The 24713-nt window shown below is 45.8% G+C and overlaps 1 protein-coding gene across 11 annotated transcripts in view; it reads left to right on the top strand.

Annotated features, from left to right (window-relative positions):
* Positions 1 to 3021: 3021 nt before the first annotated feature.
* KLC1 (kinesin light chain 1) overlaps positions 3022 to 24713 on the top strand; it is a 42753-nt gene continuing 21061 nt past the window's right edge. For 7 of the 11 annotated variants that reach the window (XM_077266798.1, XM_077266771.1, XM_077266782.1 and 4 more), the window contains exons 1-7: positions 3093 to 3316; positions 18461 to 18722; positions 19830 to 20060; positions 21676 to 21754; positions 22555 to 22780; positions 22894 to 22981; positions 24331 to 24432. In XM_077266798.1, the coding sequence (XP_077122913.1) occupies positions 18462 to 18722; positions 19830 to 20060; positions 21676 to 21754; positions 22555 to 22780; positions 22894 to 22981; positions 24331 to 24432 (987 nt within the window). In that variant the 5' untranslated portion in view covers positions 3093 to 3316; position 18461. Of the gene's footprint in view, positions 3317 to 18460; positions 18723 to 19829; positions 20061 to 21675; positions 21755 to 22554; positions 22781 to 22893; positions 22982 to 24330; positions 24433 to 24713 lie in introns of all 11 variants that reach the window. The other 4 variants (XM_077266790.1, XM_077266754.1, XM_077266762.1 and 1 more) reach the window with 3 other exon arrangements.

Raw genomic sequence — 24713 nt, 5'->3', positions numbered from 1 at the left:
CCTCTTGGTTCCGGCCTTCTTTAGCGCGGATTGTGAAAGCTACGTAGCAGCGGTGGTCGGTCTCCTAGGAAACAGGCTGTAAACAAAAGAAAAGTGTTAATATCTCAAGAACAGGTGGTAACTTTAATAAGCAGTAAATTGCAAAAGTGCTTGTTTTTTACTAATACTGTCCAACAATATCCATTGTATGAAAATGAGAAATAACACTTTACGCGAGCTCTGGCTTGGCTTCTTTCTATATCTTAAGATGCATACCTACCGTATCGGGGACTTAAGCAAGCCTTTATTTTCTACTGGAAAGAAAAGTTTTGTCAATTTAAGTTTTTCTGTGCCACAAGCTAGGAGCGCCTTCTGTCCCCTCTACTGTGGTTAGCAGAACTGGGGAAGGCAGCAGCTGGGACATTGATGAGTGATTTCGGGATGGTCGTGGAATTTTACACTAGGTCTTCGGTCATCACTGGTGCAGGCCAGCTAATAGAATGGAGATATTTTTAAGATTGGAATGTATGGCCCGGGCGGGAACGGCAGAGAGATCAGCCATAAGAACCAACTTGGGCATTTTCCAAGTGGTCGATGCAGAATGTTATTGCTTTATATGCTCTCGCACTGGAGCTGGTAGTAAGTGGCACTATCCAAGAATGAATACGTTTCAATGGTTGTGTCACTGTTTATTATGTGGTCATTGTGAAAGTTCTAGCGGTTGCCGTTGGTAACAGACAGCAGTTTAATTGCAGCCTGCAGTCAGGTATGAGCAGTCAGGCGTTGTGCGACTGCTGTGGCGCGGGGAGTCTGTAACCGACAGACAGAGAAGCTGTGATGATCGACCTTACGGCGTCCGTGCATCATGTGCGATAAAGCGGAGCAGTTTCTATACGATCACACCAGAGTATCACACACACTAACAAGATCTCCGCTCTCTTTGCTCAAAGATACACAGAAAAATGACAGAAGGAATCTGGTCATTAGTTTAAGTAATAGAGTTAGTTCTTGTGAAGAATTTAGATGGGTTGCTCTTGGCAACGGTGGTATTTGTCTGACTGGTTGCTATGGACAACTGCTCCACATGAGGAATTGCTTCACTGAAGACGGGAGCAGGTTGCTATGAACAGCTGGTGCAGGGTATGAGTTCTAGGGGTTGCTATGGACAACTGCTTCATGTAACAAGAAATTAGATTAGCAAAAGCATATGTGGGGGCACCACGGTAAATGGGACTCAACCTAGGCCTAAAAAGTACCAGAGACAGAAACAAAAGAAGAAAGTAGGCCTAACAAAACGGGAGTCACCACCATATAAATACAAAATCACAGCTTTATTTAATACATGTGAGCAAAAGGGGAAAACACTCTTAAAAACATTAAAACAAGGAGATAACAAAACTCCCACAATAACAAGAGCCCTAAATAAGGCAAAAAACCCGCATAGACCCAAACAGGGTTAAATACACATGCCCATGTGTGCACAATAGCTTAAACCACAATGAAGTGGCTATTGATGACCAGCCCTGATGGTCCCTAAAACTGGCTAAAATATACAGGCATATAACAGGCCAAACAATGTCCTGACTATCAGGCTGTAGTAATAATGATGTGGTGGTGCACCATAATACCTGTAAATGCAAAGAATATAAGGAACACAGGCATAAACATGAGATCAAAGATGCAAATGCTGTGACACAGGAAAAGTGCTATACCCACCACATAATATATCTGTGGCCAAAGATATACAACACACTAAGGTGGCTTCATCAGGGGTGTCCACTGCCCGCATTTTTTCCGCAGGGTACACATGCCCTTCTGGGCCAGTCTTATTTAGGGGCCCATTGGCTACTCACATCTTTGAGGTCCGCTGTTGTATATCTTTGGCCAGAGATATATTATGTGGTGGGTATAGCACTTTTCCTGTGTCACAGCATTTGCATCTTTGATCTCATGTTTATGCCTGTGTTCCTTATATTCTTTGCATTTACAGGTATTATGGTGCACCACCACATCATTATTACTACAGCCTGATAGTCAGGACATTGTTTGGCCTGTTATATGCCTGTATATTTTAGCCAGTTTTAGAGACCATCAGGGCTGGTCATCAATAGCCACTTCATTGTGGTTTAAGCTATTGTGCACACATGGGCATGTGTATTTAACCCTGTTTGGGTCTATGCGGGTTTTTTGCCTTATTTAGGGCTCTTGTTATTGTGGGAGTTTTGTTATCTCCTTGTTTTAATGTTTTTAAGAGTGTTTTCCTCTTTTGCTCACATGTATTAAATAAAGCTGTGATTTTGTATTTATATGGTGGTGACTCCCGTTTTGTTAGGCCTACTTTCTTCTTTTGTTTCTGTCTCAAGAAATTAGATTAGTCTCTATGGGCAATTGTTCCACTGCACAAGGAATTATTTGGGTTTCTATACTGCTATAGGCAACAGCTCAACTTAAGAAGAAATAAGCTGCGTTGCTATGGGCAACAATTCCATGTAACAAGGCATCTGATAGGTTGCTATGGGCAACTAGCTTCATTTAAGGATTCCAATGGGTTACTATTGGCAACTTCCCTGTAGAATAAATCTAATCGGCTGTTATGGGTAACTGCTCCATGTAACAAGGACTCAGGCTTGTTGCTATTGGCAACTACTCCACTTGAAAAAGAATCTGTTGGGTTGCTATCGGCGACTGTTTTTTGTGTAATGAGGAATCCTGTGGGTTGCTTTGGGCAACTGCTCCATGTAAGAATCTAGCTGAGTTGCTATGAGCAACTGCTCCACAAAACAAGGAATCTGGATGCTATGGGCAACTGCTCCATGTAAGAAGGTATCACATTAGTTGCTATGGACAACTAATTCATTTAAGGAGGTATCTGTTGCTAAGGGCAACTGCTCTACTTTTCATTTGCACCAGCAAAAGTAACACCTAGGCTACTATACAGCCATACATTACTACAGATCACCCACCACCATAACGTCTGCCCTTACCACCCAGTGATTTCCAGGATCAGCCTTTATTACTGGTCACCAGGACACACTGCTCCCCGGCAGTGACAGCGGCGGCCCCTCCTCCCCCTGCGCTGTCACTTTAAGAGCGGACACATTACGTCATGGCTCGCCGCGGTGCATTCTGGGCGGGGAGGAGACATCGCCATTTTCATTGGGGTGCAGACAGAGGCGGATACCGGCTCAGCAGCTGCAGGAGGAGGATGCGCCCCGGCACCTCGGCTGTCAGCTAGGAGAGGCCTGGGCCCTGGCCGGTGACAGGAGGACGCGGCATCCCCGGTATAAAGCCCCGGACACCCCAGCTGTCACCACTGAAGAGCACGGACCGCTGAACGGTACGGCCGCCAGGGGGCAGTGCAGGCACAATGTTCGGGGTGTTATTGTGGGAGTGCAGGGGCTGGTGGACATGGCGGAGTTCTGCTGCTCAGTCATAGGTCAGGCTGCAGGATGGAGAAGGAGGCCATGTTAGGTGCACTGACATGGAGGAGGATAAGGGGGATCTGGTGAAATGATGGAGGCTGCACTAATGGGGGATCTGGTGTAATGATGGAGGCTGCACCGATATGGGGGATCTGGTGTAATGATGGATGCTGTACCGATATGGGGGATCTGGTGTAATGATGGATGCTGCACCGATATGGGGGATCCAGTGTCATGATGGAGGCTGCACCGATGTGGGGGATCTGGTGGCATGATGGATGCTCCACCGCTATGGGGGATCTGGTGTCATGATGGAGGCTGCACCGCTATGGGGGATCTGGTGTCATGATGGAGGCTGCACTGATGTGGGGGATCTGGTGTCATGATGGAGGCTGCACCGCTATGGGGGATCTGGTGTCATGATGGAGGCTGCACCGCTATGGGGGATCTGGTGTCATGATGGAGGCTGCACCGCTATGGGGGATCTGGTGTCATGATGGAGGCTGCACCGCTATGGGGGATCTGGTGTCATGATGGAGGCTGCACCGCTATGGGGGATCTGGTGTCATGATGGAGGCTGCACCGCTATGGGGGATCTGGTGTCATGATGGAGGCTGCACCGCTATGGGGGATCTGGTGTCATGATGGAGGCTGCACCGCTGTGGGGGATCTGGTGTCATGATGGATGGAGGCTGCACCGATATGGAGACTTTCTATGTAATAGGTAAAGCATCTCCAGCACCATTTCTGATGACCATGTTGCCTGTGTTCCTCTCCGTGATCCCCCCGTAGTAATGGCCCAGACACTTTCCGTGTGCAGACGTTGTATCAGACCCCATCTATGCTATCGGTGGCCGGCGTTGCTCTTTAGGATGACGTACGTTACGTTGTTGTGGGTGCAGAGCGTGGTATCGCTCGTCTGTGAAGCCGGTCTTGTCATCGGACACGTGTGTTAGCGGTGGGGAGCAGCGATGGGCAGCTCAGGATGCTCCATTGTCCTCGGCTGTACCGTTCTGCTTCAGTCCCAGAGATGGAGGCGATATTATCACGGGGTCTTGCTGATGGATCGTTGCAGGGAGCATGGCTGTTCCATCCATCTTGTGCTGTGGATACTTTAAATTTTTATGGGTGGGGTGCAGTGATGGGGTTCTCAGTAGGTTTTGGCTGCACTGTCCTGGTGGAGGAGAAACATTTAGATGCCCAATAAGAGGGTCTTTCAGTATTACAAGGCACCCTTCTCACAGGACGTGCCATGAATACTTGGAAGTGTCCTGTTCTGTCTTCTCGAGTGCTGAAGATTGTGTACTGGAAATGAACCGCTAAGGACTGGTGTTATACTGGGAGCACTTAAGATCGAATGGCACCAATTATAAAGGTAGACAACACAAGAAAGATGAATTTAAAGGGAACCTGTCTCAATAAAAATGAAGTCTGCTCTTTGGATACTCTGATCTAGAGCTGAACAGATTGCTCCATATCCTGTATAACTTGTATTCTATCCATTTAATCTGTGCTTATTCTGGGTTTAGGAGATCAACGGGCGTCTTAATCGGTAATCTCTGTGCACACCTTTTTAAGGGGTGGTTGTCAATCACTGATTAAGACCACCCCCTGGACTCCTAACTGCAGAATGAGCAGGGATCTCAGTGGATAAATGACAAGTTAGACTGAATATTTGACTTCAAATCTATAAATCGATGTGCTCCGCTCGTACCGCTTTCTAAAATGCCGCCCGTAAGGTGACGGCAACATTTCCCTTTAAGTTGACAGCGATGGTTGCCTCAGCACAGGGCCGTCCTTTCTGACCTTGCTTCCCCTCTGCCATTTGCAGATTTTGGCAGGCGCAATGGTGTCTTGTAAAAACGAGATAAATGCTACATAGATAAAGCTGGTCTGCAACATGTGACTCCCACCCCTAGCCGCGGTGGGACTACTACTTCCAACATGTCCTTATGAGCTGTGGCAGAGGTTGCAAGGACTGTCAATCTGACTCATTGGCGTGGATCATCTCTTGTGATTATCCTTCCTGAGAGCAGGTGGATCAGCAGCAGTGAGTCACTGTGGCGTATACACCTACTGAGTCACCTGGCTGGATATGCTGCAGCATCTGTCTCTCTGGTTATCCTCCTGATATTGGGTGTTTGGATCAGAGCTCGGCTATTTCTGTCTTGTCTTTTCCCCTCCGGTGGGAGTGTACCTGCGTCACTGATCGCGGGGTCCATGCTTGTTTATTAACACATTCCCTGGCTTTTTTTTTTTTTTTTTTTTTGTAACCATTTGTCCTGCCCACCCACAGCGATGGGGGGAAAAAAGCGGGAGGTCCACTCAAGACGAGAAGCTATCTGTCACATGATACTGATTTTAAAAGCCTGTCCGCCTTTACACTTCTGGTCTTCTTCCCGGTCATTCAGGAGGAGATAATGGCAGTAGGAAACGTGGCAGACAGAAATGAGTGGCAGAGGAGATGCAGTTTTCAGAGCTGGGTTAACCCCCTTTAAGGTGATCAGTGTCAGAGGTGGATCAAGTGGCTGCTGCGGGACCCCCTGGATTTAAAGGCCTGTCCCAGGATAGCTTCATTCCTACTATATTGGCACACAAGGGTGGGTACAGGGAACTCATGCCAGAGGGGCACGGAAAGGAGATGCGAGCATGTGCTTTGATATGGCTGTCCCTAAAGGCCCCCTACAAAAATGGATAGTTTGTCGGTGGAAAAAAAAAGGGCAGGGTAAGAGGGAAGGATAAATAAAATTGTTTTGGGGTAGAAGCGATATTAGTGTAGGAAGGGGGTCCGTGTTGGCAAGTATTGTGCAGGAGGGAGCCGCTGCACGTGATGTGGCTGCGTGTATTGTGGGGGTAGACTACGGTTCGGGGGGCATTGAGAACCACATCAAAACTGCAAGAGAAGAATAGAAAATGCATGCCATCTTATGTCTTTTTTTTTTTTTTTGCAAATAAATTACCGGTATGTAAAAATAAAATAATGATGGATAATCCATCATAAAACCGCACGGCGCACTATTGCCACGTGTGGCCTTTTACTTCTGGTGTATTGAGGGGGTAGGAGATGGGTATGAAGCAGTGTCTCCTGGATGCCATGTAGCGGCACACGGCAGCAGCTTTGTTTGGTACATTTACTGCAGAGGGCATGGACTGCCCATAAACCTTCACGTCAGCACATGGCAACTGCCTCTCCCGTTGCAAGGTTACGTGTGCGGCGTTTCTCTTGGTTGCCTGGCTTTATTAATGAGATGGGGCCTGCTCCTTATTCTGGGCTGTCTTCGGCACACCCTGCCAGTGATGCATCGGGCACCGTCACCTTGCTGCCTCAGACAAGAGCCTGGCAACAAAGAACGCACGGGCTCCGATGTGAGGGCCGCTCCGCGTGCCCGCATTGTTATTCAGGTGGTGCCAGGGCCTTCGGGGGCACTGATTGTGATCGGTGCTGCGTGCCCCTGTAATTCTCTGGGGCTGCTCTGATGATTGCTCTATTAAATCCCATTTTCTGGCTGTCTGGTGTAATTGCTCTCTTAACCCTTTCTGATGGGGCTTGCTGGAGACAAGGCTTATAGAACCATGTGTAATGTCGCCCTTTTCATGTCCGGTTTATCAGCTAGGAAAATCCAAGGGCTAGTATGAGATTAGAAGGAGGGGGCTCCTTTATTTCCAGACTCCTTTCCATGATCTGCGGATTGCAGGGGGGCTTACTTGTGGCTTTCTTCTAATATTACTAATGTCTCTCTTTATGGGGTACATTCTTGCACCCATTTTTATTAGGTCATTTAGGACAGTGCTAAAATAAAAAATTATCCGTTGCTCACCTCTGTAATCCCCCACACCTTCGGTGGTCCCCCATATGTCTGCAGAAATAGTGTTGCATACATTTGTTACCACTGCAGCCAGTCACTGTCCTTGTGGGTCTTGTGTCCTCACTGCTAGCATCACTGCCAAGCATAATGATCAACCGCAGAAGTCCAGGAGTAGATATGGGAGACCACCAGGGACTCAAGCTAAAAGATCAGTAGGACCCTAGTCCATGTCCACCGGACTAGACCCCTGCAGATCTCTTACCTGCTGAGCCTGGCAAGATGTTGTCCTGGTTCTGTGGTCATGGACTACTGCCGTTGCCCGTAATAAATAACTATAGACATCTATGGATCCTTCTTTAACCTGACTACACGTCGCCCAGGTTATTAGTTTTCCAGCGGCTTCTCCAGGTCTTCCAGAGAACAGTGCAGCAATATCCCTACTGTATACTGGAGAGACCTCAGCTGGAGACCAATCCTGGCAACCGAGAAGCTTCTTGAATGTCTGTTCCCCTGAGACGTCTAATCGCTGCAGTAAATGAGCCATCTATCTTCTCCTTTACCATTGCAGTAGGAAAATGTACGGCTCCATCAAGCCCAGACCAGTCACACCCTGATATGCCAGGAATGGCTGTCACCGAATACCATATGTGAGCATACCGGATAATCCCGTCTGCAGAGAAGGGAACATCTGGCTGGAGATATAGACGAAGGGATGAAAGGAGCCCCCTGCTGCGGCTTGTGCAAAAATGAAATCCTCATATACATTGTACTTGGATGCAATGACAGCAGAATGTGCATATCAAATGTTACCGGGTACTTTAACCTTCCTGGTAAGGCTGTAGCCCATAATCAAGGGTTGTCATCTAGTACTGCATGTGGCATATCAATCTGACTTGTATCCAGGCTTAGCTCCCAACCTCAAGGGATCCCCCTCGCTGTCTTGTGTGACATGGCTGGCTGCAGCAGGAGCCTCCCCCCACTGCTCTGTGCAGTGGGACAAAAAAACTGTTAGACTCTACCCACTTCTCAGCTTCTCACTGTCCTACTTAGTTGAAGATGGATCTGATCTGCAGGAGATTAACCCTTTCAACAAGTTTAATGTTAGGGTATGTGCACACGTCAGGATTTTCTCAGGCTTTTTCATCAGGTCTTGGAGCCAAAACCAGGAGTGGGTGATAAATGCAGAAGTGGTGCATATGTTTCTACTATACTTTTCCTCTAATTGTTCCACTCCTGGTTTTGGCTACAAATCCTGATGAAAAATCCTGACAAAATCCTGACGTGTGCACATAGCCTTACTCAGATGGAGACCTCTTTCTGCTTGGCACAATAAGAGCAGATGCCTCGGCTAAAATGCAGATTCCATGGGGCAATCGTCCCCCTCCTGAGTGTGGGGGGACATCGCAGTGCTCGTCATGGTTGATGATGTGACTGGTTATTAAGGCTCCGTGTAAGTCACACTTTCCATAGTTGCTATGGGCACTTTTTGGCCACGTTGCCCGTGTCCTCTGCTGTGTGCCGGAGTCTCGCAGGACGTGAGCTCATGCTTGTGTGGGCTGCGCACCACTGACTCACATGTACCAGCTTCTATGCTTCGCATCGTGTCCTCCCTGGTGCAAACACCTGTAAGCCCTTTGTAAACACTTTATCTCCCACTGTCACACAGTCGAAAAGCGCGGTCTTGTTGCCCTAACCCCTAACAAGTCCAAACTGCTTATGGTGAACAGGCCAGTGTAATATGTCTATGACTGACTCCACTCTCTCGCTCTGTAACTTGCCATACACTTATTTATTTTTTGTTTTTCCAATGGGCAGTACCGCATCATCTGCACATTCAGCCAGCATTACCAGCGCAGGTCATTCCTTGCCCTTTTCTCAGCATGCATTGCTCCTATCATTATCCTATTACTTGCTTGTCCTCAACTGAAAACATGCCCCTATGCAGCTTAACATACAAGAAAAAAGGAGCAGGGGCATTGTGCGCCAGCCCCCCGGCATTGTGCGCTGTCATTGTGCGCCAGAGGGCCAGCAGTCGGATCAATCAAGCCAGGGGGCTTCTCTTGTTTAGCACGTCTCCACTTTGGTCTATGAGAAGGAGGCTTGGGGCCACAACAGGAGACACCTTCTGTCCAATTGATCTGCTCTGATGAGGGGCTTTGACTGCTGTAATGTTGGAGACGGCCCTTGTCTATAATGGTAATTTCCAGTGACACTTTAGAATATACCATCCTGTATGCGCACAGAGAATAACGCTGTTTCTGGCCATTATAGCTCCTGTATCCTGCAGTTGTCCCTGAGCTGGTGGGTGAAGAGACTATGCGATGTCGTCTCCTATACAACAGCAGCAACCACACAGATTCTCTGCACCAGTCATGACAAATCTAGAGCACAATCCATATATGTAAATCTGTCTGGAGGCGCACTAGGGGCGTGTCAGTGCACCTGGAAAAAGCCCTGCAAGTGGTGACGCCCCCTGTACGCTTCCCGCCTCCTTTACATATAACTCGTAGATTAGATTTCTGGTCACTGGCGCATTGTATCTCTAGAAAAACGGTGTTCCTTTAAATTTATGACAAATGCCTACATAGCCATATTGCTGCTTTCATAAGGTTACGTTCCCATGATGACTTTTTGCCACTGCCTAGTTTCACTGTGCTAAAAAAGCGCAACATACTACCGCTCCAGCAAAGTGGATGGGATTTATAGAAATCTCCTTTTTATGCTACCTGTGGGGCGTGTTTCAGATCCGCAGCATATCACTTTTTCTTGTGGGTGCACTGAGTTTCATGTGCGGATTTTACCCTTAGAATTCCATGAGCTGCGGAAAATCCGCTGGCAAAATAGAAAAGGCCTGTAATCTGCACATCACTCGAAGTTTTGTGAAAGCCAAATACCTGGAAGAACAGACAATGGCTGCAGGAACACACCGCGGCATGTGAACATGGGACTTAGGGCATGTGCTCAGTGGGGTTTTCAGGATTTGTTTGGAGCAAAAACTCAAAAAAAAAAAAAAAAAACTCCACAAAAACTTGGAGATTGAGCTCTGAAAACTCTGCTAAAAGGACTGTGTGAATATGCAAAAACTTTAGGTCTGATGCAGGAGGGGACGCCATGTGATGAGGCAGAAGAGGTCCTCTGGGTGCATGATGTGATCTCTGGAGTAATCTGATAAGGTGTATTATACGCTAAAGGTACCTTCACACTGAACAACTTAACAACGATATCGCTAGCGATCCGTGACGTTGCAGCGTCCTGGATAGCGATATCATTGTGTTTGACACGCAGCAGCGATCAGGATCCTGCTGTGCCATCGCTGGTCGGAGCTAGAAGGCCAGCACCTTATTTCGTCGCTGGATCACCCGCTGACATCGCTGAGTCGGCGTGTGTGACACCGATCCAGCGATGTCTTCACTGGTAACCAGGGTAAACATCGGGTTACTAAGCGCAGGGCCACGCTTAGTAACCCAATATTTACCCTGGTTACCAGTGTAAATGTAAAAAAAACCAAACACTACATACTTACATTCCGATGTCTGTCGCTTCCCCCGGCGTTCTGCTTCCCTGCACTGTGTCAGCGCCGGCCGTAAAGCAGGGCACAGCGGTGACGTCACCGCTGTGCTTTACGGCCGGCGCTTACAGTGCAGGGAAGCAGAACGCCGGGGGACAGACACCGGAATGTAAGTATGCAGTGTTTGTTTGTTTTTTACATTTACACTGGTAACCAGGGTAAACATCGGGTTACTAAGCGCGGCCCTGCGCTTAGTAACCCGATGTTTACCCTGGTTACCAGGGGACTTCGGCATCGTTGGTTGCTGGAGAGCGGTCTGTGTGACAGCTCTCCAGCGACCACACAACGACGAAACAGCGACGCTGCAGCGATCGGCATCGTTGTCTAGATCGCTGCAGCGTCGCTAAATGTGACGGTACCTTAAGAATCACTACCTGCAGTCTGCACCCTGCAAAATGGGGGGGGAAAAAAATAATAATAAATGATGGGATTTATGCATATGATGATTTTTCTAAAACCTGCCTTAAATGTGGAATTTCTGATCATACCAGACCCAGTATCCAGACTGCCGCGCTGTCAGCAACTCTTCTACTGCGTATCATTTTATGGCCATTTCCAAGATCTCTGCTTGTTGTCAAAGAATGGCGGCATTATATCCATCCAAAGGTTCTCTGAGTGTGTCTGGGGTGCCACACAGATAATAAATTGCACAATATTCTTGCTGTGTTGCTCATACAATATTTATCATGTCCTGTGTCGATGAAGTTCGGCTCGTTTGATTGTAATTTTGCTTGTCATTGCATTGAGCAAACATTTATAAATAATAATAATCTTTATTATATAGCGCTAACATATTCCGCAGCACTTTACAGTTTGTTTTGAACCACCCCCCTTCCCCAAAAAAATCACCTTTAAGTGCCAGCTACTAGGGGCTCTCTTGTGTAATTTGCTCCCCACTGCCTGCTGTCGAGTGTAATCTGTCTTCAGCAGCAGAGACTGATTACTGGAAGTTGGGATGGGGCTTTGTCTCTCCACTTCTGTTGTTACTGCATACAGATATAGCAGAGAGATTGAGGGCTGGCAAGTCATTGGACATCACTGCTTGCTGGAAAGTAAGCGATAAGAATGTCCAGCACTATAATGCTGGCAGAATATTGACTATGGAATTGTCCATTTTAATGCAGTAGATGGTTAGTTATAAAGTGTGAGAATTAGGAACCTTCATACACCTCAATATTGAATTTATTTGACGGCCGACTTAAGCGATGTTAGGTTTGCGGCAGGTCGAGGACTGTGATCAGTAATCATAGTCGCAGTCCATCCTGCTGCAACACATGCCAGGACACCTTAGTCTGGCCGTCGTATTGTCCTCCAGAACAAACCTGACCGGAGACCACTGTCGTAAGCATGTTACAAAATGGCTCAAGGGATCGTTTTCAATTTTTCTGGTTTTAAGTTACCGCCGCCAGCACCGATCGGCACAGACCAGTTAGATGATCACTGGGAAACTTGGCGCTGTAATGTGAAGTCAATGCTTCCTAGAATTGGGACTTCAGTGTCTCTGCCAATAAGTCACGTGAATGTGAATGTCGGTGGGAGTGTACGGGGTCCTGTCCCAGGCTGTATACCTCAATCGGGGGCCACTTAAAAAAAAAAATCTTTTTTTACTGAATGCCGCTGTAGAGTTTTGTAGTCGTAGTCAGCCAGGCAGAAAAGGTGAACCGATGTCGGCACAAAGGGGGCCGATGTGGCCCCACGTCAGTAGAATGGAAGCCTATGGGTGTGCATGCATCTGCCGACACAATAGGAATGGTTATAGCCAAATGGCTTCTGATGAGCCGACACCTGGGACCTGCACCGATCAGAACGGGGCACTTGTATCAGACTCCTAATGGAGCCGTGGGGCACATGCTCGACCACCACTCCAGTCACTCCCTACGGGGCTGCTGAGCGCTGTGCTTGGCTTTTTTTTGGGCAGTCCCATAGAGAATGGAGATGTGGTCAAATAATGGATCATGTTAGAACTTGGCTTTTATTAGCATGGACAAAGAATGGCTCATGACCCCAAAAGCAAGAGTGTTGGCAGTGTTTTGTTTCAGGTCTGCCATGCGACATCAAATGCTTTGCTGCAGTGTGTACTGACAGGGCAGGGGTCCGCAGCCTCTGGCAATGCAGCTGGGGTGGAACTAGTGTTTGCCAGAGGTTACTGACCCTTGTCAGGGCCATGCAGGCGGTAAGCCAAACCTTCCATTGTGACGTCGCAGCCGAAATGTAACGCTGAGATTTAGGAATCTGCAATAATATCATGGCTGCTTGGTGTGGTGGTGGTATTACCAGTATGCTGCCCCTCACTATTTCACCACTCAAGAATTGCACCCATGCTTTTTTCTCAAGCTTTTTCTTGCCTTTTCTATAAGGGCTTCGCCAGCCCCTCGCTGGCAGTTATGTGCTGGTGACATAAATCTGTCACTCTTCTCATGAAGGCCCATGATTCAGTTCTCCCTTGACCTCTGCAGTTGGCATTGACCATGTTAACCTAATTAGGCTGTAAATCAAAAAATAATAGCGAGGAGGGTGATGGCCGTGCGCCGTCCTGTCCCAGTAATGTGGAAATTCTCCAACTGCAGTCCAATTCTTGGGCTGCGTTCCTGCTTTCTGGTAATGGAGCCGCACTTCTATAGCTGGAAATTCAGCTACAAGACTGGTTTTGATACCAGTGTAAGCCACTGACTACTTTCTCTGCCAAAAGATCTCAACACAAGAGGCAGGCACCACCTCTGCTGCTTTTATATAAGGACATCCCTGATCTGTACATTTTTTTTTTTTTTTCCTTCCTTCCTAGCAACTTAATTTAACTTTCATAGTCTATTCATTGCTCCTCTCTGCTCTGCCACCGCTTTTGGCATTAACACTTTTTTTTTTTTTTTTCAAAGAAAAGCTGTAGGGGCAGAGGACCTCCAGTTTAGGCCCCTCTTATATAATTGAGATCTATGTGATATACAGCTATGAAAAGTGAAGGCGGCACTTAACTTACTCCAGGAGCTGGGTATTGCCGCTGCCTAACTATCTAAATACTGTTTCCATAGCTTACAATCAGAATATTTGGTTCACATGCCCGCTGCCTTTGGGTCATACTTGATTCTGAGCTTTCATTCACCCCCACATACGATCACTGGCTTCCTCTTATCTGCACCTCAAAAACATTTCTAGAATTCGACCCTTTCTTACTTTCGACTCTGCAAAAACTCTTAGGGTATGTGCACACTCTGCGGATTACTCTGCGGATTTTTCCGGACTGATTTTGGTAAATCTGCACTGTGGATTTATCACGATTTTTTTGCGAATTTCACCTGCGGTTTTATACCTGCGGATTCCTATTATGGAGCAGGTGTAAACCACCGAGGAATCCGCACAAAGAATTGACATGCTGCAGAATAAACACCGCTAGGTTTCCCAGCGTTTTTTCCCGTAGCATGTGCACTGCGGATTTTGTTTTCATAGGTTTACATGGTACTGTAAACTCATGGAAAACTGCGAATCCGCAGTGGCCAATCCGCTGCGGATCCGTAGCAAAATCCGCAACGTGTGCACATAGCCTAACTGTTTCTTATTCATTCTCGTCTGGACTATTGTATCTCTCTACTAATCGGCCTCCCTCTTGCCAAACTCTCCCCTCTCCAATTTGTCCTGAATGCTGCAGCCAGGATCATATTCCTCACCAACCGTTACACCGCTGCCTCTACCTTGTGCCAGTCATTACACTGGTTACCCATACCCTTAGGGTAAGGGTTAGCGTTTTTATTTTTTGCAAATTGTCAGCTGCATTTAAAGGGAACCTGTCACCCCCCCCAGTCGTTTCAAACTGAAAACAGCGGTGAGGAGGAGGCAGAGCCCGGCGCCAAGAAGATGTGAGTGACAGATGTGTGCTGTCTGAAGCAGGGGGGGAAACGCCGGCCCACTTGACTGAGGAGCAGGTATTTCAGACAAATTATAAAACGGATTATTTCTCTAGCTACAGCACCCAGACCTAAAAGAGCCACCTTGTCAGAATGCAGCATTACTGCTGCACACAGTGGCTCTTTTAGTTTGAAACGACTGGGGGGGGGGGGGGGGTGACAGGTTCCCTTTAACAGTACCAGCTATATCAGAGATTTCAGATATCTTAAGCACACACATTGTATTTTTTTTGTCACCAGTATGGTGTGCTTTGCATGTATTTTTGCACAATAGAGCATGTCACTTTCATGTTTTCGTCAGCGGTTTTTCACCCCTTGACATGAATGGGTGGTGAAAAAACGTTGAAAATCTGCACCGAAAATGCAGGTATCAGGTTTTGTTGCATTTTTTTGGTTTCAAAACCTGATTCTGTTGTATACTTTTTTTTTTTCAGCATTTTTTTTACACAATGAAACCTAATGAGAAGCCGCAAGAACACAGAAAAGTTCAGCACATCTCTGCTGCATTTTTGGTGAATGCAACTAACTTTATTAACGCACTGCAGACAAATCACACAATCCACAGCGCAAAAATAAAGAGCAGAAAATAGCTGCTTGTTATACATTACCGAAAAATGAAAAAGATGCGTGAACGTAGCCTAGTGCTATGTGTACTTGTTTTTCTTTTTTTTTTTTTTTTTTTTTTTTTTAATTTATTTATATTTTTTTATTCTTTAAAAAGAATTAAAAAAAAATTAAATCTTATAATTTTTTTTTATTTTTGAGCCTTAATTCTTTGGGGTCTTGAATTAGGTGTGGAAGCTGCTATAGTTCACAGTACTTCGGTCTTCCCTGTTCTCCCTTTTTCCTATAGCATGACTGCTGAGCCGGCAATACAGAAATCCCGTTCTGCTTTCTCAGTCTCCTGCCATCTTGATGTCTGTCTTCTCGTCCGTCCGCTCAGGTTGCAGCACACCGGCTCCTTTGTATTCTCTGTGCCTCCTGCCGCCTTTTCCGCAGTGATTGACATGTGATGCCCCCCAGGGGTTAGATTGAAATGCCCATCGATCCCTATTGATCAGCGCCCGGGTTGCTCTCACGTGTGAACAGACCCCTATCCAGTATGCTGTTACACGATGGCTTTGCTGCACTAGATCAGATGGTGCGCCCGTGTACAGAGGAGCGATGATTAATGAATGGCACTGTACATGGAGAGGCATGAATAATAGATGCCGGAGGTTTGTACGGTTTAGTTTCCCAGAACGTGGCGGTATTTGTTCATCTTTTTTTCCAGATATTGATGCTTGAGGATTGTAGTTCTGCATAATTGGGCCGCTCTGCAATGGGGGAATCTTGAAGACCCGGATAATTTCTGCGGAAGCTCTCGCGCAGATACTGGTTTTGCTTTTCCAGCAAAGTCTACACTGAACAGAAGAGGAGTGTGTGACATGTTTAAAGGCACGCTATAGATCTATTTTATGTGCTCCTTTAATACTAGCAGGCTTCATAGAGGAGGGGAAGGCGGCGCTGCTTTACAGATATGGTCACAGCAGCCTGTAGTCTACGAGCTCCGCGACATTGCTCTACTATGTATGGGGGCTTTAGGCCACGTGCACACGTTGCAGAAAGTGGTGTGGATTTTTCCGGACTGATTTTGGTAACTCCGCAGGTAATCCGCACTGCGGATTCCCTGTGGAATTATCACAGATTTACCGTAATTTTTTTTTTTTTTTTGCGGATTTGTGTGGATTCCACCTGCGGTTTTACACCTGCGGATTCCTATTATGGAGCAGGTGTAAACTGCTGCGGAATCCGCACAAAAAATTGACATGCTGCGGAATAAACAACGATACGTTTCATGTGCACTGCGGATTTTGTTTTCCATAGGTTTACATGGTACTGTAAATTCAGGGAAAACTGCTGTGAATCCGCAGCGGCCGATCCGCTGCGGATCCGCAGCAAAATCCGCAACGTGTGCACATATCCTTAAAGGAGTTGAAAACGGGGATTCGGGGACCATTTTCTTTTCATAAATGCATGCATTCTTGGCAAAAATAAATATTTTTGCAATTGAATTTCATTAAAATTGTTCCACCTATGGGGGACTTTACAGGAATTGTCAGTCTTCAGTTTCATAAATGGGTAGGCTAAAAATAATTTTTGCAATTGGGTTTCATTAAAAAATTTGCATTATTTGCCTTTTATAGCCGCTGTGTTGCACTGTCTATTGCTGGCTGCAGCGTGAGTTAACCTGGATCCAGTCAGTGAGCTAATTTTGACCTAACAGGACAGTTTTAACTCCCCCCTCCCCTCCTTTTTGGGCTTCTTTCGGCTGCCTGATGACCACAGACTACATCAAAAGTTGAAGGTTCAGCGAAACGAAGAGCCTGTAAAAGCAAAACCATGCAAAATTGTTAGTGAAACCTAATTGCAAAATTGGCATTTAGCCCAAAATGAAAACATTTAAGTAAATAAATAAAAACAAACAACAAAACCGCATCATTTGTCATAATTGAATACAGCCTAGATACCAAATACTACTGTGACATCACAATGGAACACAGCCTATAAATAAACTGGTTTGTGACCTTATAGGAGTAGTTCACAGCTTTGTTAAAAATAAAAGCTATAGTGGCTTCATCACAGTGTAGATCACAACTTAGAAATACACACTACTGTGACATCACAATATAGAATACAGCCTATAAGTCTGGACTGATACTAATGAGAGTCTGTTAAACTCACCAATATTACATCTGTTTGGTAAAAACGTAACTGCACCACAAGTGGACAAAGCCTAAAAACACACTACTTTCATTTCACAATAAATCAAAGCCAAGTAATGACTTCACAGAAAAATGTGACTTCAAAATACGTCACCATCTGACTCGATAGCCCACCTCCTAAAAGTCATCAAACAGCAATGAGACATCAGAATAGAACAAAGCCTATAAAAGAAGCCACACCCAGTCATGATGCCATCACAATTAAACACAGCCTATACATAAACAAGCCGAAATGTGACTTGTCAGCCGTAACGTGGCTAATAAAGCTGGATATCCTTTTTGTCTTGAACCATGGTATCCTTGTCCCTGGGCCACATGGTCCTTGATCCTTAGCCCATGGTTTCTAGAATAAAATCAGTGACTTGTTTTTTTATTTTTTTCACTTGTTTGTAGCAGTCCTGACTCCTGACCAATGTATCACTGGGGTCCTTGCAAGCGGTACAATACGGGAAGTCTTTATCTTTCTTTGTAGGTTTCCCATGTAAATATGTATTGTGTAGAGACTTCAGATGCTCATTGCGACTTCTCCTTTTTGCTTCCAGATCGCCCATTTCCTTAATAGACTTCTGGTTTCCTATTGCAAAATATTACATTGTGTACATGAGCCATAATGGAGAAGTTTGATTTACGAGAATCTTAATTCCTTGACTGGTGTCCTCCCTGGGTCTTGTGACACCTCTTCTTTTGTTTGTGTTTTTTATTTGCCATTTTCTTTGAATTTTTTTGGTGTGGAGCTACACATTACACTTTTGCTGTCACCACTACAAGGGGCAGGAATAATGACCCAGCAAAATTCTTGTCTATTAACACATTTAGTGCCCCGTCCCTACTGCAGCTTAGTCCACCCTCCTCCATGTCTGACGTAGGGAGTTGTTTGTGCTGACTAGAATCAAAGTTTATGGACGTGGCTCTGATTTTTGGTGAAGGAATCAAGTTTTATTTTTGCAATTATGACATTGGGCCTGGATTGGATCCGTTACACTCTGGATCAGTTCTGACTCTCCGGCCTTCTCTTCTTTTGCAGAATGTATGACAACATGTCCACGATGGTGTTTCTGAAGGAAGACAAGTTGGAGAAACTCACCCAAGATGAGATCATTTCTAAGACCAAGCAGGTGATCCAAGGATTGGAGGCCTTGAAAAATGAGCACAACTCCATCCTGCAGAGCTTGCTGGAAACGCTGAAGTGCTTGAAAAAGGATGACGAGAGCAACCTAGTGGAAGAGAAATCCAACATGATCCGCAAGTCTCTGGAGATGCTTGAGCTGGGGTTAAGCGAAGCACAGGTAATTGCACGGTACACCGCCCTGCCGCTCATCAGGGAATGTGTCGCATGGAGCAGCTGGCAGGTCACACAACCAGTTTTACAGATTTGTGCACGCTCCCGAAATATCTTCAGCCTACGTCATCCTGTGTTTAGTGCAGAAATGTCACAATGTTTGAGATGTTTGCTTTCAACGTTTGTAACTATATCTACCAGTCCAATAAACATGCCCTCTATATACAGGATAGGTAATAACTGTGTGATTGCAGGGGGTCCGATAACAGGTCCCAAAGCCCTTGTGTGAATGGAGTGGCAGTGAGCATGTGCAGAGGGTTGGTCGCACATGCTCACTAAAGAATATTGGGAATCTCATCAGCCAGATTCCACCCATCAATCCCACATTTTATCAACTCTCCTGGATATGTGATAGGTGCTTAAATGATACATTGGGATAGTTTAGAGCATGCAGTTCTCAGACTGGGAGAGTTGTTTGCAGGGTCCTCCATACAAATAATGGAAGTGGTTAACTTCTGCGGTCTGAGACCAGGACCCCTTCTGTTGACACTTGGTGGCCATAAGTTGCACTAGGCTATCCCCAGCTACATTGCACGCACAGGATTAAAAGGGGTATCATAAGGATGTCTGCTTAGAGAATGGCTTTTAAAAGTCCACTTGTATTAACCTTTAACCCTAAGTGAAGTTGTGGTCAGCCATTCATGAGCAGATCAGATCCTGCTATATCAGTAGATGTTGGACTTGACTTTAGGGCCCTCCCCTACCTCAGATAAGTTTCAGAGCTCTGATAGAAATGGACAGAGAAAACCATCCTCTCCGTTCCTGACAGCGCGCGTCGGGGCCTTATGGAGATTGATGTAGGCCCCAGCAGATATATCTATCTACATCTCCGATGGTAACACACTTTAATATAGAATTAGCTACAAACTGCATCTTCACTGTACTGAAGTCGGGGGTGATGCAGCTTTTCTTGATCCTGTGATTTTCCTTTCTTTACTTTTTTCTGGAACAATAATCTTCGATGTTTTCTTTCCACATAGGAGCGGTCAGCGTGCCGGTCACCCCTGGAAAATGTCGGCTTTGTGCAATTCTAATGTTTGTTCCTCCCGTTTAGGTTATGATGGCCTTATCCAACCACCTGAATGCAGTTGAGTCTGAGAAACAGAAGCTGAGGGCCCAGGTCCGACGGCTGTGCCAGGAAAATCAGTGGCTGCGGGACGAGCTGGCCAACACTCAGCAGAAGCTTCAGCGCAGCGAACAGTCCGTGGCCCAACTGGAGGAGGAAAAGAAACATCTCGAGTTCATGAATCAGCTGAAAAAATATGATGATGATATTTCGCCATCGGTTCGTAACCTTTTATTTAGTCTCCTTTTATCCTCCCTTTTAATTTGTGGAGTCATGGAAGAATTACACGTTATAAATCATTCAAACATTTTTTTTTTTTTAAAAGGCGACCAGGAATAAAAATACAAATTGATTTAAAGGGATTGCACAGTCACCAGTGAGGTGTATCTTGTCCGGTTTGGATATTTGTATGCCTACCAAAATTAGCCACTCTCTTTTGTTGGCATTGCCTATTTGATATATGCCAATTGAAAATGGCTTCCGCTGGCCGTCCTCTCTCCTGATCCTCCTCCATCGCCAGTGATCAGGGAAGATATTAAAGCAAGGCTTGGTTGGTATGTTAGTAGTTGCCAAGCACTTCTGGATGGGCTGAGGGCATCTGGCAGAAACGTAAAATATCTGAATTGGACTCGGTTGATCCTATGGAGTGTGATGGTCAGAGGTGACAACCTAAAGCATATGGCCAAGTAATGCAAATTTACATTATTCTGCATTATTTTTGCCACAACGGCTAACGCTATCCAAACAGTGCTGACCATGCAGGGTAGCGACACACAGGAGGAATAATGGAGGAACTTCATAATGCAAAGATGTAAGAGAAACTTCCAAAACTCAGAAATTCAAGTACTTGCTGAAACAAACACATCATTAGTGCTGCATGCTCCTTAGACACTTGTCACGCGGTTTAAGCACGGACTGGCCGCTGCTCTCATGACCTGAATGTGACGGCTTCATATATTTCTATGAGACTATCACGCTCGGGTCGGGAAACCCGCCGCCAGTCCGTGCATTGAGATCAGATCAAGCTCCATGGACGCCTGAATGAGCCCTTAAAGTGATAGGCTGACTTATTTCCCAGCCTAGAGTCTGATCACTCGATTGTGCACCCTAAGGAGGGTTTTCATCGATTAGTATGGATCACGGAACAAATCGATTTGCAGCACCCTGGTCTATAGCGCAAGTCTGCTGAATGGGAGTCAATGATGGAGGATGCGCTAATTACTTCTGAATCGATTGGCAGCACCCTGGTGCAGCGGCCAGGTCAGTATTCTGTGCCCGCTGGATGGGAGTCCTGCAAACCAGCCAACATCTGCGGCTCTTCTTCAGGGCTCAATACTGACCTGACCGCTGGACCGGGAAATGCTGCCAATCGACTCGCTCTTCTCAAATACGGATCTAGACTCTCAAGTCAATGGTGATAAACTGGAGGTAGGACCATGTACATCACACATGCACTGTCCTAGCCCTAGCAGGATACTGGGTACTTGCATAAAGACTACTACCCTCAGTGTGGAAGACCAGACGAGGCTACAAGTCCTTGCTCATTGGAATATGTTGAGCCATGGTTTATTCTGCTGCTATGGAGGAGAGAATGCAGAATTAATGTATATATTATACCAGTTATTACAGTCATGCTGCTGAATTACCATATAATGGTACGTATTATGGATAGTGATGGCCGTGCAAGGTCATGTGCTGTTAGCGGCTAGTGTAAAACATATGTAATACTTGCTAAAAACTGTTCACATGGAAAAACTGAAAATGGCATAAAAATCAATGTATTGAATGTCAGAGGGGATTGTCTCTTGGTTCTTAGGTTTTGTATTTTTTATAGGATGATAAAGACAGTGACTCTTCTAAGGAACCTCTGGATGACCTCTTCCCTAATGATGACGACGATCAAGGGCCGGGAAGTAAGTAGCATGTCCATCAAGAGCTCAAGGAACCACATCTAGCACCAGTTCCTCTGCTCCTTATACACTTGCACTGCAGAAAGTGCACAATGTGACGTTGCGGCACTAGAGCCATTTTTTAACCGCATTAGCAAAAAAAACCTCGATAATGCACACAGTGATGTCACAATATAGAGACGATATGCACGGTGACGTCACAGGACTGGTGGTGATGGTCACAGTGCAAAATAGTGGCGGGATGATGCACAGAGTGATGTCACTATGCAGGGGAAATGATGTCACAAAACACTAGTAACAGATGGTGATGTGATTGCACACAGTGATGTAACAGTATGGGAATAATGCATGTTGATTTCACAGCAAAGTACCGGGTTAATAAACCTGGTGATGTCACAGGCTAATAACGGAGGTCCACAGTGATGTCACGGGCTAATAACGGAGGTCCACAGTGACGTCACGGGCTAATAACGGAGGTCCACAGTGACGTCACGGGCTAATAACGGAGGTCCACAGTGATGTCACGGGCTAATAACGGAGGTCCACAGTGACGTCACGGGCTAATAACGGAGGTCCACAGTGATGTCAAGGGCTAATAAAACATTTTAGTGGAATGATCATGCACACAGTGATGTCATTATGTAGGGGTAATGGGCAGTGATTTTACAGTATTGATGGCAGTACAAAATTAAATGTGGTGGGAAAGTTAAAAAAAAAAAAAAAAATTGCTTTCATTGATGCCACAGTATTAGTTTTTTCCACTTTCATATTAAATAAATTTCAATCCTTTTTGGTGTTTGCAGTACAACAGCCCCACAGCAGCGCGGCCGCCGCTGCCCAGCAAGGTGGCTATGAGATCCCAGCACGACTAAGGACCCTCCATAATCTGGTGATCCAGTACGCATCCCAGGGCAGGTATGAAGTGGCTGTGCCGCTCTGCAAGCAAGCTCTCGAAGACCTGGAGAAGACCTCCGGCCACGATCACCCCGATGTCGCCACGATGCTTAACATACTGGCTCTGGTATACAGGTATGAGGTGATGGTGGAAAACGAAACCAGGTCCTACTGCGGTCCTCACATGTCAGCCCCGGTGCCTCTGCAACGTGTGAACTCTGCCTTATCCTACTCTTACTGTGTTCCAGGGACCAGAACAAATACAAAGATGCTGCCAATCTGCTTAACGATGCCCTCGCTATTCGTGAGAAGACCTTAGGAAAAGATCACCCGGCGGTCAGTATCCTGGCGTGGTTTTTTTATTTATTTTTTAAACCTTCCATCTAGGACTTTCTAATTTGTGCTTTTAAAGTGTTAACATTAAACTCAACAGGACAGATTGTTAATGACCCAGCTGATTCCTAGAAGCGGCAGGTAGGGTCATACAGAAGTCTACACGCCACATGTCAATCCTCTCTAATTAGCACCGCCCCCGGTGCTCTCTAATTGTGCCGCGGTCCTTCCTCCAGCACTGGTTACTGTATTAATCTACAGTGAATATTCACACAGAGCAGGTTTAGTGCAGAATTTTTCACAACCATCCCAATTTCCTAAATGGGGCTTGCAGAAATCCACAGAACACCATTCTAATGATCAGAACTTGATTTTCATGGAAATTTCTGCAACAAACCTGCCTACTTCTAAATTTGCATTCAGACCTAGATGAAAAAAAATCTGCTTCGCTGATTTTTTTTTTTTTTTTTTTTGCTACTCTAGATTATGTGGACATTTATTTCACATCTTATGCAAAATCTGCAGTTGATTTTGGATATTTAAGACCAGACCTGCCTGCTCTCCTCAAATACTTTTCCCCTGAAATGCATCTTTTCTCAGAACGTGGCATTGTACAAGTTGCTCTGTTCCTCCTGTAAATGGGCATCGGCTTTGTGGGCTCTGTCCTTACAGATGGGCTCTGTCCTTAGAGTTTAGCCCTACATTTCTAGGAGGAATAAGATAATGGAGTTTTTTTGTTTGTTTTTTTTGCAAAAGTTGCTCTTTAAATTATTTTGTTGCTAAAATAAAAAGGAGCACTGTCAGGTCCTTTAAGAGAAAATTGATTATTGATGTGGGCAGCAATCTGTCCAGTGGGCATGGCATTTTTATTTTTGACTACTCATATAAGTGGATGTAGCAGTTCCAGTTTGTTTGTTTTTTTCCCGCTGCGGTCCAACAAGATGGATCTTGTAAAGGCCAATTACACTAGGCGGCGGCAGTAATAAATGCTGTCACTGCTACACCCATCTTGCAAGGTATATGCATCAGAAATGGCTGGCCTTGTTCAAATCCACATGTCCCTCAGCTTCTGGCCCCTGTGGCCCACAGTTACCAATCCAATCTCCGTCTTCTATGCAATCACTAGTTAATTTTTTAATTCCCGGTAATGATCTATTGTTGTGCTGCTGTTCTTGTGTCCCACAATGTCATTTCGCCCACACAAATATGTCTTCTGCCCCTTTTTAAAGTTAATTCCTTCTTTTCTCACGAATTGATGTTCTGCCCTCGTCCTCGGAGACACTTTGTGCTTTGATGTGACTGCTCGGAGATCGCCGCCTGTGGATATTAAGAGGCGTCTTTACAATTTGCAGGTTGCAGCCACCCTTAATAACCTCGCTGTACTCTACGGGAAACGGGGGAAGTACAAGGAAGCTGAACCGTTATGTAAGAGGGCCTTGGAGATCCGGGAAAAGGTAAGTCACCAAAGGCTGAGCACATGCACACACTTATGTCCTAGCACCGCTGCCTGACACATATGGAGGCAATGGTTGCAGACAGACGGACAGACGCCGTCTAGGGCATGATATAAGAGGCAGCTGAATCTCCAGGAGAATAATAGTTCACGACACCATTAGTCCAGTAAGTAAAGCTAACAGGAATCTGCAGGTGCCGCTCACTCTCTGGCCAGCATTTTGTTTTAAAGGGCAGCATGTCAAGTACGCAAAATCAGTGGCCTTATTATGCTCGTCGGCAT

This window comes from Ranitomeya variabilis, chromosome 1 (genome assembly GCF_051348905.1).
Source record: "Ranitomeya variabilis isolate aRanVar5 chromosome 1, aRanVar5.hap1, whole genome shotgun sequence".
NCBI classification, from domain to species: Eukaryota; Metazoa; Chordata; class Amphibia; order Anura; family Dendrobatidae; genus Ranitomeya; species Ranitomeya variabilis.
Note: the sequence above shows the minus strand (reverse complement) of the source record. Positions and strands in the feature narration are given on the sequence as shown.